This window comes from Pelophylax lessonae (genome assembly GCF_965119305.1).
Source record: "Pelophylax lessonae genome assembly, chromosome: 6".
Taxonomy (NCBI): domain Eukaryota; kingdom Metazoa; phylum Chordata; class Amphibia; order Anura; family Ranidae; genus Pelophylax; species Pelophylax lessonae.
In genome coordinates, this window is record NC_138773.1 from 299,957,942 (window position 1) to 299,975,025 (window position 17,084).

At 44.6% G+C, this 17,084-nt stretch overlaps 1 protein-coding gene across 1 annotated transcript in view; it reads right to left on the bottom strand.

The window, feature by feature from the left end:
- Nucleotides 1-2,139: 2,139 nt before the first annotated feature.
- The window catches only part of ATG9A (autophagy related 9A), a 96,054-nt gene continuing 81,109 nt past the window's right edge, over nucleotides 2,140-17,084 (bottom strand). Inside the window, exons 13-16 of the mRNA XM_082262055.1 lie at nucleotides 11,869-11,965; nucleotides 11,449-11,656; nucleotides 7,737-7,879; nucleotides 2,140-2,872 (exon numbers count right to left, since the gene is read on the bottom strand). Coding sequence (XP_082118181.1) covers nucleotides 2,867-2,872; nucleotides 7,737-7,879; nucleotides 11,449-11,656; nucleotides 11,869-11,965 — 454 coding nt within the window. The 3' untranslated portion in view covers nucleotides 2,140-2,866. The remainder of the gene's footprint in view (nucleotides 2,873-7,736; nucleotides 7,880-11,448; nucleotides 11,657-11,868; nucleotides 11,966-17,084) is intronic.

Here is a 17,084-nt window from a genome sequence, read left to right on the forward strand (position 1 = left end):
CAGGGTTTTTGACTGTCTCAGTGGGCGGGCATTGCTGCAATGCATCCTGGAATTGGGAATCAATCCTGAGAGGGCATGTGACAGGTGTCTTTTGGCAGGAGCAAAGTCCCAGGAGGAGGTGGACGGCTGTCTCTCCTCCTGCAGGTGTGAGGAAGGTGGTCCAGGCAGTCGGTCTAGGGACCAGGTGTTGAGCTGTGCTGCAGAGGATCCAGTGAGCCGACCAGTGGAGCTGTTGGGCAGAAGACTTTAGGAAAAACAGTATCGTGAGTACTAAGGGACCTGCCCAGGGGGTCTGCCTAAGAGAGGGGACCACTCCAGAGAGGTCAGGGGATCAAGGAGCCAGCTCAACCAGAGTGTTACATAAATGTAGCGCTTCTGGTGTCGGCTTCTAGGCAGCACTCTTAATCAGGGTGGAGGGCAGGTTTGCCTAGAAATATCAAGCAGTGCAGACAGGATTTTTTTGTTAGTCTTTTCCATTGGTCTGGCCTAAACCTCCACAGTGTTTTATCACCCAATAAGCATTTCCATAATGAACAAGCAATAGAAAAAATAAAAACACAGACAGGTGACATTGAACATAATTATTCTTTAATTAGAATCATACAATAGTACAAAATCTGCCATATACATTTCTATACAAAATGGAGTGGAGCGGTGTCCCTTGATAGACAGGCTAGCGGTACACTTTTGTAAAGGACAGCTTAGAATGATAAGACAGATCCTAGAGAAACGCAAGTACCGCCACTGTAATACAAAGTACACCGCTCATCTGCACATCACTCCAGGCTTCATTCATCAAAGGGTCTTAAAGCTGAACTCTGGGATAAGCAAATTTTTGCTAAATACAAAACCCCTATGTATTTATACTCGAACCTTTGCTTGTGTGCTTTGTGTATTTCTTCCACATCTGTGCAGTAATCCAATGTGAGACTTTACCTCTGTGCAGGAGCTTCCTGTGGTAAAGACCGCTCACTGCTGCTCTCTCTGCTTGTGCAGGGTGACTGGTCTTGTCTCCGCCCCTTCCTGTAGTTTTCTACAGACAGCCTATTGAAGGTGGAGCCTGCTGTGTCCCTCCAATGTCAGCAATGCTCTATATTCCTCATAGTGTTGATGTCACAAACAAAATGGATTTATATATTTTTTTGTTATTAAAGAATGTATTTAAATGAAAGCTTTTGTGCCCAGAATTCAGCTTTAATCTGAACAGATTTGTTACAATCTCTGTACAATCTCTATACAAATCTTCTTTAGTTTTAAACCCTACCTGAACAACCAGGTAGCTGGTTATAAAAAAAAAAAAAAAAACAGGCAGCTTCTAACTGGTGGCTAAAGGGCAACACAGACAGGTCTTCTTTCCCACACAATGAAGCCCCGTTTTCTTGCCATTATATAAACAGGAATATTTTTCAGTGCATTATTTAATTTTCATCCCTTAATATGCAGATAGCACAGCCAGCGGCACCCCAAGGACTATGCCACACTGGCGATCCTGTTTTGGCTACACACTGGTGATCCTGTTTTGGCCAGCTGCTTGATTGCTTTGGAGGACACAGCAGGAGTGAATACAGTCACCAGCTTTCTTGTGTCACGCCCTGAATTGCCAGCAAGTCTTACTCTATCCAAAGATTTAGATTTTGCATCCTTTTAGGCAAAGAAGGAGCAATACCTTACTACATAAACTGCCAAACTGGTCAGTGAGTGACACATACAAAGCAGGCCTGATGTCCTCCCTGTCTTTCCTGGCAATCCCATAGCTGGCGAAGAGTCGCTAGTAGCAGAATCAGTAGTACGACATGACCCTAAGGCTCCGGAGCCTATAAAGGAGAACTCCAGGTAAACTAAGATAATACTCCCTTTAGTCCTCACACATGTTCCTTCAGGAGGTTATGAAATTATGTTTAAGGCTGGGTTCACCGCTAATACCGATGCTGCTCACGGCAGGGGTCTGGTGCGTCCTTGTTCTCCATTTCAGGAACGAATCAGGCCCAAATTTTTGCCTGAATTCGGACCTGAAACAGAGTCAGATGCACAGGACTCCCCAGGGATGTGTGAAGCGGCTCCATTGGGAGCCATTCACAATATCCTGTCATGCGAATTGGATGCAGAGACACCCACATGGGTGTGAACCCAGCCTCAATTTAATAGTTCTGTCTACTGAGCTGCTACATGGAATCAGGTTTGCAGTGTGAGCATCTGCTCTCTAAATGGTTGGCTGAAAGGGGGATAAGAGTACCTAGATGAACTGTTGAGAGGCAGCGGGCTTAGAAAGGACATTACCGGCATGGTCATGTGCACCAGTAGTGCAAGGAGACAAGTGTCAGGGTAGTGGTCCAGAATCTTCAGACTCTGAGAAGTGGTATCACCCATCTTGCATTATATTGCAATAGGGAGTTTGCAAAAGGATGTGCATTACTTTACCAATGTTTTGGCTTGTAAAAAAGTGCCCAGATATGTGTTGTGACTGTGTATTTAGTTGTTGTAGTCCTAGTATTCCTCCATTACTTGGGTGACACAGGCTGCTAAAATGCGGTATATGAAATCCTAATGCCATACACAGAAATAATGTAGACACAGAAGCAGCAGAGATAGCAGTATACCTTATTCCTGTACACACAGCTCACACGCCCTCTGACAGCCTGCTGTAAATCCAGATCAGTCCAGTATCATAGCATACATGTGCAAGAAAACTGGATTACTAACTAAATATATATATTTAAATAGACTGAGGGGGGTCACACTGCCAAACACACATACACACAGTTTACAACAGAACTTGTCTCCTGGTGTTTCCTAGTCAACAAGAAACCCATTGTGCCGGAACGTCTTTGGACAGGCTGCATCTTCAGACTTGAGACTACTCAAGATATCACACCTGCGGAGGAAGAAAATTGGATAAAAAAGGGTGAAAAAAACATGGCAATTGTTTACCATAAACAGTACTTTATCAAACTAAATGTAGTTCAGTTAGGATTCACCAGCCATGCAGCCATTCGCCAGCCATACATGGATCAAAGTTTGGCTAGTTCAGCAGGGACTGGCCAAACTTTGATCCATCTACGGGCAGGCTGATTGTACCCAAGTTGATCGATGGGTATAACCAGCCTGTCGGATCTTTAGCATGTGATTACTGCCCGTGGCTATAGCGGATAACAGTAATCGTTGTATTCTGCTGGCTGGGAAGGCTCCCCCTCTGGCAGAATACAATGGTGCTGTGAGAGGCATTCCCCCATCAACACTGAATGTGTTGATGGGGCAATGAAGCAATTTTCTTTCCTTCTTGTTCAATATCTTATTGAAGCTTATCAGAGTGAACAATAATAAAAAATGACCATGAACAATATCTGTTGTACATTAGGATCCATTAGGTAATTTCACAAAGAAAGGTACAGATGATAGAGCATTAATAAATAACATGTGTGGGCAATGTAATTCATTCTATATATTGAATGTAAAGTAAGACCAGTTGCCAGACGCCCCCAAGCACCCCGTCTGGGAGCTAACTGTACCATGGGAGGAAGACAACAAGGTCAACCATTCCTTTTCTTGTTAAAAAACATAGATAAAGAAAAATAGTAGGTTCCAATATAAACATACAAGTAATAACGTAGGTATGATTAGCATTAGGTAAGTACAGTTTGACAATGTATGGAAGTAAGTAAGGAACATGTCAAGTGGAGAGGTCGTTCAAAGAACGATGTGGTAGGATAATTTGGTATATATTATTGACAAGTAAATTGAAATCATAGGGATAAACTTCCCATTAACAGTAAGGGAAAGGTGCTGGGGGGAAGAGGAAGGGGGGGAATTAGATCCCATATGGCATGTCCAAATGCTGATGATGGTGGTAGCAATTTGGCACTCTTATGGAGGAGAGTGTCGATGAACACAGGAGATCAGGGAGACTGTAGAATAAGGTAAGTAATACGGTTATGTTGGGATAAGCCTGGCTAGGAAACCGAGCCAGGAGAAGGAAAGCTGCAGGCGTAGGTTAGGATGGGGTGGAGACTGAGGGGGGGAGGGGAGGGCAAGGGGGAGGGGACAGCAAGGGCAAAGGGTAGGGGGGTAGGGGAGACCAGAAGAGGGGGTAGGGGGGGTTAGGGATGAAAAAAGGGAGGGAAAGAAGGGGAGGAACTCCAAGTAAGGGGGGAGGAGTAGGGGTGTGGTGGCAGGCCAAGGGTAGGGTAAAAGAGGCATGTTGTAAAGGTTATGGACGCAATAGGGTCTCATCAAAACCCGGGGGTAGGAAGTGGGTCACCCAAGGGTTCCAGAGCCTCTCAAATTTTGTGCCTTTATCCAGTGGTGTTGCCTCAAGCTTAGCGTGGATCATGGCATGAGTGACTCGGTTTTTTGCTGCAAGCACGCACAAGGTAGAGGATTTCCATCCTTTTGCTGTGGTCTGCTTGGCAGAAGTCGTGACATAGAGTGGTAATTTAAATTGGCAATGAGTCAGGGACACGGGTTTGTTGTTCAGGAGAGCAACTGTTGGGTCTGGTGACAGAAATGTGGCGAATAGTTTTCGACAGGATTGAGAAGATCTCAGTCCAGAAGGTCTGTGCTATGGGACAGTCCCACCAAATGTGGAGATGTGTTCCTGTCTCATTACAGCTGCGAAAGCACAGTGGTGAGTATTGTGGGAGGAATTTGTGAATCCTGGAGGGGACCAGGTATCACCTGGTAAGCACCTTGTAGTTCATTTCTTGGGCTGCGGAGGATTTAGTTGCCTGCTAGACGAATGACCAATTAGCGTGGTTAAGCGTGAGGTTAAGGTCTCTTTCTGATCTGCTAACATAATCTGGGGGTTTCGCTGTTTCTGGTGCAACTAAGAAGGACAACGCACGCAAGTTCAAAGGATGTAAAACTGGAGTCTGAGGGATCAGAGGGGATAAATGGCGTAAGAAAATGTTTGACTTGTAGGAATCAGAAGGGTTCAGAGGAGGGAATGTTATAGGATTTGGAGAGTGTCTGGAAGGGTTTGAAGGAAGTGAACTCAAAGAATTGATGAGCTCTAATAAGGCCAGCCCTCGACCAGGAAGAGAATGAAGCCGGGGAGGACCAGGCTGGATAAAAGGATGGGTTGCGGAGAAAAGAGAGTAAGGGATTATAAGGGGAATGGAGGCCAAATCGGGTCTTAAGTCTGTCCCAGAGTATGAGGCTATGTTTCATAACCGGGTTGGTGATGGTTCTACGCTGAGCCGCGGCCAACTGAAGGAGATTGGCTGTGGAGAGGGGATCACAATCTACTGATTCTATGGCTACCCATAGTGGGGTTTCAGCTGTAACATGATATTCTGGGAGTTGGGCAAATTGTGCTGCATAATAATATTTATGAAAATTTGGTACACCTAGGCCTGCTCTGATTCTAGAGGTATATAAGGTACATATAGGTAGTCGGGGGTCTCAGTTTGTTCCAGACAAAGGAGGATGTGCAGGGCTGCAAAATTTGCAGGTAGTATAAAGGCACCGTGATAGGGAGTACCAGAAACACGTAGAGGAGTTTCGGGAGGATGGACATTTTTATGACCTTAATTCGGTCTATCCAGGACAGTGGTAGAGGGGCCCATTTGGACAGAAGGGTTGTGAGGTGGGAGAGCATAGGCGGACAGTTTGATGAGTAGAGGTCTGAGGGGTCAGCAGTAAGTTTAATACCTAGGTAGGGGATGGAACCATTAGCCCATGGAAAAGGGAGGACCTCACTAAGATGGGATTGGGGATAGCATAGTTGGGATATGTTAAGGGCTGTCCATTTCTAAGGGTTAACTATGAGACCTGAAATTTGGCAAAAGCTAGAGGATATATCTAACAAATTTATGAGCAGAGATTAGGGGAGGTCATGAAAACAAGGATATCATCTGCAAAGAGGCAGAGTTTGTGTTAAAGGCCCCCTAGTTCTAGGAAGCGAATGTTGGGGTTCGAGGGAGTAAGGAGGGCTAGGGGCTCAATTGCCAGGGCGAAGAGAAGTGGAGAAAGTGAGCCCCCCTGCTTCGTGCCGTTCTACAGGAAAGGGATCAGAACAAAAGCCAGCATACGAGATAAAGGCTGTAGGGTTCGAGTACAATATCGAAATCCATTGTAAGAAGTGTTCGCCAAACCCCCAATCGTCGCAAGATGAAGTTCAAGTATGACCAGGAGAGCGCATCAAAGGCCTTGCGGGTGTCTAAAGAGACAAAGCAGGATGGACGTTATGGTTAACTTGATGAGGGGGAAAGAACCCTACTTGGTCTTTGCGCATTAAAGAGCCAATATAGGGGTTAAGGTGAGTAGATAGGATTTTTGCTAGGATCTTGATGTCCAAGTTGAGAATTGAAATAGGCCTGAAGTTAGACCAGGCGGAGCCCCGCTGCAGCAGCAACTGAATAAACTGAACCTGATCCCCTGCTTTCCAAGGTTCACTCTCCCTAACTTCCTGTTAAGACCAGTGGACACTGATCTCATTTCCTGGGGCTACCTGCAGCACCTCTCTGCCTACCCCTATATAGTTTTGGTATATAAGCAGCAACATAAGTACATAATGGCTTCCTACAACAGGAGGATGTAAGCTGCTCAAATTCCAGACTGCCCTGCCCAGTATGACAACAAAACTTCACGGAGAGGACAGGAGTAGTAACAAACTGCCTGCAATCCGCCACCCCCCTCGCCCGCCAGAGATAATGTTCTGATGCACCATGGGACTTCTAAATTGTTAAGGTGTCGCTGAATAGGAAATAGTTGTGACATTGGCACCTTTGTGACATCTTGTGTTGGGAAGAATGATATTGTCACGCACTTTTAAAATGCCAATTTTGGCAAAAAAAGGTAAGGTAGGGGAAATATATGCTTCTTTTTGTAGTGCCTGAGGAAAGGAAGTACCATAGAAAATTTAAAGGATACGTTCACCTTTGGGAACATGTTACATGTTCCAGCTGTTTTTAAGGTGGAATACGTAACATGTTCTCAATGCTGCAGCCGCAGCCCAATCCCTCCTCTTCCTATGACAGCAGTACAGGGAAAAGTTCCCTGTACTAGTGGTCACTTTTTTAAAATCAGTGTAGCCATGCGGAGCTCCGCCCACACACCCGCACCATTCATTCACACAGCTGAGTGTGTGAATGAACTACAAGCCCCGACATCCTTTACGGCTTTCGGCTTATGGTTCTCAATGAACTACCACGCTGTGCTGTGGAGCGACGTGGTAGTTTATTGATACATACGAGATGTACGAAAACAAAGATACACAGAAAGAGCTGCAGGAGACCTGCATGGCACCAGTGATCTGCTGATTACTGGTGCAATGCTTTACTGTCTCCAAAAAAAAAAAAAATGCACATTTTTTTTACCTACAAAAAAATGTGCATTTATTTTTTTTTTTTAAAACGTTAACTTATCCTTTAAGAACATCCCAAGGTTCACCTGGGCGCTGTTTAAGAACTTGTTGATATCCACTTCCTGCTCTGGTGACAACGATAAAAGGGACAATCACCCTTATTCAATGAACACTGCTTATAATCCATGGCAATCAAACAAAATTTACTCTTCCAAAGACACACCAAGAGACGATGGATTCTTATTGGATTACTGCGATTCTATAAAGCTGGAAGATCGCACCACTAGGTTCATAGATGAGACTCATTCAATTTTAAAGAGGTGACATCATTGCTATCTAGACACAAACAATGACTTTGCTACTCCTCAGAACAGTATACATATAGTCTTATGTGGCACTAGAATGTCACATATATGAATCTGAACTTAGACAATACCTTATGAGTGTGGGGTGGCAACTCATCCTCAGAGCTTTCCTCCGGAACTGTATCTGGGTGCTTCGCGGTCTGCCCCTCCTCACTCCACCCTCCCATTGGCTGCCTTGCTAAGTTGGAAGAGGCTCTCTGCATGGATCCAAAATCTGCAGATTTAGAAGAACTCCAGTTTATACCACATTTTTATCAAACAATGCCAATATTACAATTTTGTAACAACTATGGGATCAAAGTCTGAAGGCCGATGTATAATTACAGCATCCTGCAGGGTGGATAATAATCAATGATTTTGTTTAAAAAAAATCTGATTTTTTTAAATTTTAAATCTGATTTTTAATAGATTTATTTAAAATAAAATGCTTTTGGGAGTAAAAACCTATCTAAAGAGAGTTTTCTATTTAAGATACATTTTTGATTTAGTTTATTCTGCATGAAATGGAGCTTAGTTATGAAGCATGAGGCTGTATTTTCTGCAATATTTACATGTTTGGTAAACTCATTCAATGAATCCAAGCTCTGCAAGCTGAGATCACATGCACTGCATTGATGCATTCACACAATTTCACACTTACAACTAGCCAGAATGAGTCCTTACATTTAAAGAGCACCTGTCATTTCAGATCCATCATGGCAGCGCCTGTTAGCGGGCATCCACTCACCTGCTGCCGCCATGTCACCTTGTTGTGTCACTGCCACATAACCAGCCGTCCCATTAAAGTGAATAGGACTGTTGGTGAGTCAACAGCAGATCAGAGGAGGAGCTGCTGCGGGACAGAGATGACAGTTGGGGTCCTTTCACACAGGTCTTCCACCCGGTGGACTCTGTTTTGCTCAGCGGGGATTGATCCGCCGATCCCCACTGAGCAGGCAGGTGACACAGCTCCATCTCCGCTTACTTTGCAGAGACGGAGCTGACAGAGCCCTGCTCTCCTCTATGGGAGATCGGATGAGAACGGACCGCCTGGAAAATAGGTTTTCCATCTGTCTGGATTTCACAGACCACATCAGATGGGAGAGCAGTGGGTGTCAGCAAGGATGTCACCACTGACATCCGCTGCTCCATAGGGGTACATGGAGCATCCGATCAGGTCCGCCTGACAAACTGACATTCGGATCTGATCGGAAATCCAGTGTGAAAGGGGCCTTGTTCTTTAAAAATTATGATTTAAATCAATCCTTTTTTCTAGTGATTTAAATCATGATCTGCACGTTGGAAACATCGCTAGCTTCAGCACATCAATTGACAGGTGTTCTTAAAGGAGTCATGGATTTGCTGCCCTGCATTTCCAGGCTTTAGAGCCATCATCTTTTTTTTACCTTCACTATCTGGTGTGTTATAAAACTGTTATAAAACTGCGACAAGAACATAATGGATACCCTGACACTTCACTTGCTACATGCTAGCTCTGGATCAGTGCTTTATTAAGTTTTAGCATCTGGCATACTTTTGAGGGCTCTGGGTGCCTCTTTGCGCTGTGTTTTCTTTCTACTGACCCCTTACAAAAGAGACCACAGTGCACGAAGAGGGGGACCAGGCACCCAACACACCTGGAAGTGTCAGATGCTAAAAGCCCCTCTCCAGGCTGCCTCCCCCCCCCCCCAGATACACACCCCATCTCCACACCCACCCTCTACCTAAATACTTGTTTTACTCACCTAAATGCACATGACATTTCAGTCCGAGTCTTTCTAATCTTCTGTGCACAGAAAGCAGAATCCTTCTTCGGATCTCCATGCCTGTGTTACTTGGACATTTTCTACTGACTGTCCAAAGGCTGGGTCCTCTCAGGATCCAGAGGTAGATGACATCAGAAGAAAGGGGAATGACTGGGCACATCTGCATCCCAGGATTACCAGTCCCCTGCACCCGAAAACTGCAATAAAGGGGTACCTAGACAGTGGACTAAAGTGAATATATCCCTGCTGCACGAGGTAGTTAAAAAAAAAAAAAAAGTCAGAAAAAGTAAGAGGGATGGGAAGGTAGAGGTTTCATTTTTTTGCCAGGAGAGGTTTTTCAGCTAGAGTAGTTCTAGATAGGGGAGATTCCCAGGTGTAAATATAAACTTGTTATTTTGCAAGAGAACCCTTTTTAAAATACTCTTTACTGCCAACAAAGTCACTCCAAGGAATAAAGAAAGAATACAGATGACAGCCTATTAATTTGTGCCTGCAAAGACAAGTCAGTGGTGACAGCTAACGTATTCTATTTTGTATACCAAAAAAAATGAAAAATGAGAGTGCAGTCCTCTATTTCTCGCGCTTTTTCAAACAGTGCTGTGTTTTTCAAAAATAACAGTCAACATGTGTGGAAAACGTGAAACCCAAAAAAGTCCAAATAACATGTAGAAACTAGGGATGGACCGATTATCGGAGGCCGATTTTCACTTTTTTTTTTTTAAGTATCGGCATCGGCCACAAACTTCCTGATATGACCGATATTGCTTCAAGTGGTTGTACCGGAGAGATACCTACAGGCATCGACCCGCTACCGTTTTTTAGAGCCAACGATCGGCTTACTCATAATGACAACCGATGCGGCTGAGCAGCTGCTCAATTGTCATTACAAAGAGAAGGAGGGGAGGTCCACCAAGAGACCCAAGCAAACACCCGGCACGTCCCCCGGCCGGCCAAGACCCGAACAAAGCTGCATTCGGCTCTGATCGAGTCTCCGATGTAAAAACCCAGAAGCGATGTATGACATCACTTCCGGGTACTGGAGCATTAAAAGAACCAGATTTGAAAAAAAATGACAGCATTCAAAACAGCCAAACTTGGCGTTTTTAATGTTTTTAAGTGCAGAGGAGGGGTTTGGGTTCTTTTAGACCCCAGATCCCTCCACAAAGAGTACCTGTCACTGAGTACATTTGATTCATTTCTGCACTTTATTTGCACTTGTTTTTGGACTTTTTTGTGTTTCACATTTGCCACACATGGTGATAACTATTTTTGTAAAACACAGCACTGTTTGAAAAAGCAGGAGCAGTGGAAGACTGCACTCTCATTTTTAATTTTTGTTGGTATAAGATTATTTAAAGCAGCTGCAGAGCAGCGGAGGACTGCACTCTCATTTCTAATTTTTGTTGGTATAGGATTTATTATTTAAAGCAGCTGCAGAGATACTTTGGATTTTAAAGTCTCGCTTTTTTTTTTCGATACAAAATAACAAACATGTTAAACTTACCTGTTCTGTATAGTGGTTTGCACAGAGCAGCCCGGATCCTCCTCTTCTCAGGTCCCTCTTCAGCACTCCTGGTCCCTCCCTCCTGTTCAGTGCCCCCACAACAATCAGCTTGCTATGGGGGCACCTGAGCCAAACTGCAGCAACCTGTGTCCAGCTCCACCTCCCTCATCTCCTCATTGGCTAACTGACTTTGATTGACAGCAGTGGGAGCCAATGGCGCCGGGCTGCTGTCTCAGCCAATCAGGAGGGCAGTCCCGGACAGCCGAGTCTCTCTTGCAACATCGCTGGATCTAGATGGGGCTTTGGTAAGTATTAGGGGGGCAGCTGCACACAGAAGGCTTTTTATCTTAATGCATAGAATGCATTAAGATTAAAAACCTTTTGCCTTTACAACCACTTTATGTTATTTTTTTATTCATTTACAGAGTTTTTTTTTCCTAAGCGCAAGGTGAGATGGAATGAGCATATTCTATTTTGACAGGTTCCCTTTAATGAAGAAGAATTCTTCCAGAATATGAAGAAAGACACTCCTACCTGTGCTGGCACTAAACCTGTGAGCGCTGATTGGTGGCATCCTCTTTTCCCGTAGCAGTGCTCCAGGAGAAGGGCAGCTAGCAGAGGATGGAATGTTGCATGTGGTGTTGATAGGTCCATCAGCCGGCCCACTATCCCCGCTGTCATCGCTCTCCTGTCTGTGCCATATGTGCCGCCCCCCTGCCATACGGGTCTGTTGTTGATGTAACTGTCAGGAGGAAGAAAACAGAACAGGCTCAAAGACCACTTTATACAAGCAATGTGCGAAAACCGTGTTCATCCTGATCTGTATTGTCAAATTCACTGCATACTGAATTCACAATGAAATCAACAAAAAATATCGGATAATCCAAATACTGATAGTAAGAGCCTAATATTGAAACATAAAGAGTAGAGGGTGTGGTATGAGCACATACTTACTTCATGCATGTACAAGGCGTGCAGGCTCATCTCCATTGAGGCGTATTCGGATAAAGGTCCGCTATTCATATGGCCCTCCCATAAGCTGCTGCCGAAACTGAAACAAGGATCATATTAGGAACATCCCGGTAATTAAACAGAATATATACAATGTGTAAGTTTGGAAGCTCCTTTCAAAGTAGGACGCCTAGACTTTTTCCCAGGCTAAGTACAGCCCTGGCCAAATGTTTTGAGAAAGACACAAATTTTAAATTTTCACAAAGTCTGCAGCTTCAGTTTTTATGACGGCAATTTGCATATACTCCAGAATGTTATGAAGAGTGATCAGATGAATTGCCATTAAGACCCTCTTCTCCATGAAAATAACTTAATCCCCCCAAAAAAATGTCCACAGAATTTCAGTCCTGCCACAAAAGGACCAGCTGACATCATGTCAGTGATTCTCTTGTTAACACAGGTGTCAGTGTTGACTAAGACAAGGCTGGAAATCACTCTGTATTGCTCTTTGAGTTAAAATAACAGACTTGAAGCTTTAAAAGGAGGGTGGTGCTTAAAATCATTGTTCTTCCTCTGTAACCATGGTTACCTGCAAGGAAACACCGGCAGTCATCATTGCTTTACACAAAAAATGGATTCACAGACAAGGATATTTCTGCTACTAAGATTGCACCTAAAACATTGATTTATTGGATCATCAACAACTTCAAGGAGAGAAGTTCAATTGTTTTGAAGAAGGCGTCAGGGCGGCAATAATGTCCAGCAAGCGCCAGGATCGTCTCCTACAGTTGATTTAGCTGCGGGATCGAGGCACCACCAGTGCAGAGCTTGCTCAGGAATGGCAGCAGGCAGGTGTGAGTACATCTGCACACACAGTGAGGAGAAGACTTTTGGAGGGTGGCCTGGTGCCAAGAAGGGCAGCAAAGAAGCCACTTCTCTTGAGGAAAAACATCAGGACAGGCTGATATTCTGCAAAAAGGTACAGGGATTGGACTGCTAAGGACTGGGGTAAAGTCGTTTTCTCTGATGAATCCCCTTTCCGATTGGGGAATCCGGAAAAAACCTTGTCCTGAGAAGAAAAGGTGAGCGCCACCATCAGTCCTGTGTCATGCCAACAGTAAAGCTTTCTGAGACCATTCATGTATGGGGTTGCTTCTCAGCCAATGGAGTGGGCTCACTCACAAGTTTCCCTAAGAACACAGCCATGAATAAAGAATGGTACAAAAACATACTCATAGTTATATAGTTACATAGTAGATGAGGTTGAATAAAGACAATAGTCCATCCAGTTCAACCTGTGTCGGTGTGTGTGGCCGTAATCATCTCACATACCCCTGAATGTTCTGATCCTTGAGATGTACGTCTAAGAGTCTTTTGAAAGCCACCATACTTCCCCCAGAAACCACCTCTTGTGGTAGAGAATTCCACAATCTTGTAGCCCTCACAGTAAAGAACCCCCCACGTTGCCTGAGGTTAAAACGCTTCTCCTCTAATCGCATTGTATGCCCTCGAGTGCTCGTGCAATCCCTTCGATTGAACAGCTTTTTTTCTAAGCTGAGATCCCCATTGAGATATTTGTAAATTGCTATCATGTCCCCCCTCAGGCGTCTCTTCTCCAGGGAGAATAAATCAAGCGATTGCAGACGCTCTTCATAATTAAGGTCCTCCAATCCCCTAATCAGTTTAGTTGCCCTTCTCTGGACTCTCTTCAGCTCCAACACATCCCTCCTGAGGACTGGTGACCAGAACTGGACAGAATACTCCAGATTCGGTCGGACCAGAGTTTTATAAAGTGGAAGGATTATAGTCTTATCTCTGGAATACATCACTTTCTTTATGCATGCTAATATTCTGCTGGCTTTGGCAGCTGCTGCTTGACATTGCATGCAGTTGCCTAATCTATCATCAACCAAGACTCCCAGATCTTTCTCCACTTTTGATTCCCCCAAGGGTTCCCCTCCTAATGTGTATTGTGATTTTATGTTTTTAGTCCCCAAGTGCAAAACCTTACACTTCTCCACATTAAACCACATTTGCCATGTCGTGGCCCACTCTGTTATTTTGTCCAGGTCATTCTGTAGGATATCTGCTTCATGCTGTGAGGTTATTGCCCTGCCCAATTTTGTGTCATCTGCAAAAACTGATATCGAACTACTGATCCCGTCCTCAATGCTGTTTATGAATAAATTGAACAAGGTTGGTCCAAGAGCAACTTCTCCCAACCATCCCAGAACAGTCGACAGACAGACAGGCAATGCCTTTTCCAGCATGATGGAGCACCTTGCCACAAGGTAAAAGAAGTAATTAAGTGGCTTGGGGGAACAAACATCAAAATTTTGGGTCCATGGCCAGGAAACTCCCCAGACCTTAATCCCATTGAGAACTTGTGGTCAATCCCCAAGAGGCGGGTTAACAAAAAACCCCACAAATTCTGACAAACTCCAAGCATTGACTATGCAAGAATGGGCTGCCATCAGTCAGGATGTGGCCCAGAAAATGATTGACAGCATGCCAGGGAGAACTACAGAGGTCTTGAAAAAAAAATAAAAGGGTCAACACTGCAAATATTGACTTTTTGCATTAGTGTCGGTTCAGACTATGGCAATCCGACTTCGGGGGGCGACTTGCACGGAGTTCACATAATGGAAGTCAATGCAAGTCGCTCCGACTTCTGTCAAAAGTAGTACAGGAACTATTTTCTAAGTTGGAGTGACTTGAGTCGCTCCTATTAGAACGGTTCCCGTAGCACAGAATGGACCGCGACTTGTCAGGCAACCAAGTCGCGGTAGTGTGAACCGGCACTAAACGTAATGTAATTGTCAATAAAAGCCTTTGACACTTATGAAATGCTTGTAATTATACTTCAGTATACCATAGTAACATCTGACAAAAACATCTAAAAACACTGAAGCAGCAGACTTTGTGAAAATTAATATTTGTGTCATTCTTAAAACTTTTGGCCACGGCTGTAGGCAAATCAGGCATTTTTTAAATGGGTATTCAATTGGCCAAATCACAGGGTGTCATAGGACTGCTCTGAAGACTACGCCTACTGTGACTGACTGCCGCTATTGCAATGAGGAAGTGATCCTAACTTGCTACAAAAGGTTACAGGGACCTCTAAGGGCTCTTTCACACGGGCGGTCCGATCAGATCCGCTTGTCAGTTTTTTAGGCGGATCTGATCGGATCCTCCATGCAGCTCTATGGGGCAGTGGGTGTCAGCGGAGACAGCTCCGCTGACACCTGCTGCCATCCGCATCCGATCCTGTGCTGAAATCTGGATGGATGGAAACCCTATTTTTCCATCCGTTCAGTAATCGGAGCGGAGCGGATCTGATGAGAGCGGACAAGCGGTCCGCTCTCATCCGATCCCCCATAGAGGGCAGCGGGTGCTGAGACAACTCCCTCACCGCTCTGCGAGCGGAGACGGAGCTGTCATCCGCCCGGCTCAGTGGGGATCGCGGATCGATCCCCGCTGAGCAACACGGATCCGCCTACGGAGGCGGACCGTGTGAAAGAGCCCTAACAGTGCAATGCGACTGTGACTTTCACAAGTCCTAGTAGTATAACGGGTCAGACTGATATATTGCAGTGGACACAATCAGCAGGGTCATTTCAGTTGCACAGTGACACAATCACAAAATCACTAAGCTAGTGATACCCTTAATTGGATGTGTTTTTGTATATGGTGTTTTTGCATTAATAAAGTACAAGTATAGTATAAGTATGCACTTAAGATGATGGCAGCCGTATTAGTGCACTAGAAACACAGTTGAGTACTCTTAGTCATACTTTATTTGCAGTGATGGCTTCTTCACATCAGAAGGTGCACATGATGTGGATCGCTCTTCAAAGGGCATTTGACAGGCAGTGAGGAGGAGGTATGTCGCCTCCCCATCACCTGATTTAACACTGTAAATGGCACACTACTGCGCCACAATTGCGTGCTTCGCCTGGTTGTGGCGTGGCCCTTATAGACTTCCACTGGTGCAGTTCAGTGGTAGTAATGCCTGCATGTTGTTTATTCTTTGCTGTGTATAGCTCTGTGCATCTGCATGTCCAGGTTCAGGCAGGCGGTCGTGGGGCAGTAAAATCATAGCTCAACCACCTGGATTTACTGCCACACATGGCTTCACAGACCTGCAGATAGCAGTTAAACCCTAACAGGGGTTCTAATCCTTCCCTATGTTATCTGAAACTTAAAAAGGAAAAAAAGATTTTTGGGTGGACATACATTTTATCTCATTTGAATACCAAGAAAATATCAGATGTAAAGAAAAATGGCCACAGTTATGAAAACATAAGCATCTGTTCTATACATGTACAGCATCTCTAAGTCAGGTATCCAAACTCTTCTGCAAGGCATTCCCTCTGAAAATGATAAGACATACACACTAGGGATCGACTGATATCGTTTTTTCATTGCGATATTTTGGTCATCGCGTATCAGTATCGGCCGATATTTTCATACATTTAACCGGTTGCTGATCGCCGCGCGACTATATACTGCGGCGGTCAGCCCTGGCCAGGCAGAGTGACGTAGGGGTACGTCACTCGCCTGTCACTGACTTGTGAGCCAATTGCGGGCACCCGCCCCGGCTCGTTCACTGACAAGTCAGTGCGTGTGACCGGCGGACCCGATCGTCCGTCGGTCACTCACGATCGCTCCGGTGAAGGGAGAAAGTCAGGCGGCTTATGTAAACAAGCCGCCTGTCATTCTCCCTGGTGTAAAAATGAAGATCAGACGGTTCTACTATGTAGAACCGTTGATCTTTGTTTTTACACTAATAGCCATGTCCCTTTACAGTTAGAATCACGCCCCTAGGACACACTTAATCCCTCCCTCTCCAATACAATTAACCCCTTCCCTGCCAGTGTCATTTTTGCAGTAACAGTGCATATGTATAGCACTGATTACTGTAGTAATGTCACTGGTAACCCCAAAAGTGTCAAAAATGTCAGTCAAGGGTCCGATCTGTCCGCCGCAATGTCGCAGTACCGCAAAAAAAAAAATCGCAGATCGCCGCCATTACGCGTTAAAAAAAAAACCACCAAAAATGACAAAAATCTTTCCCTTTGTTAGTAAACGCGATAAATTTTGCGCAAACCAATCAAAATACGCTTTTTGCGATTTTTTTTACCAAACATATGTAGCATAAAACAAATTGGCCGAAAATGTTAAAAAATTTTGATTTTTACATTTTTTTGGGGGGGAAT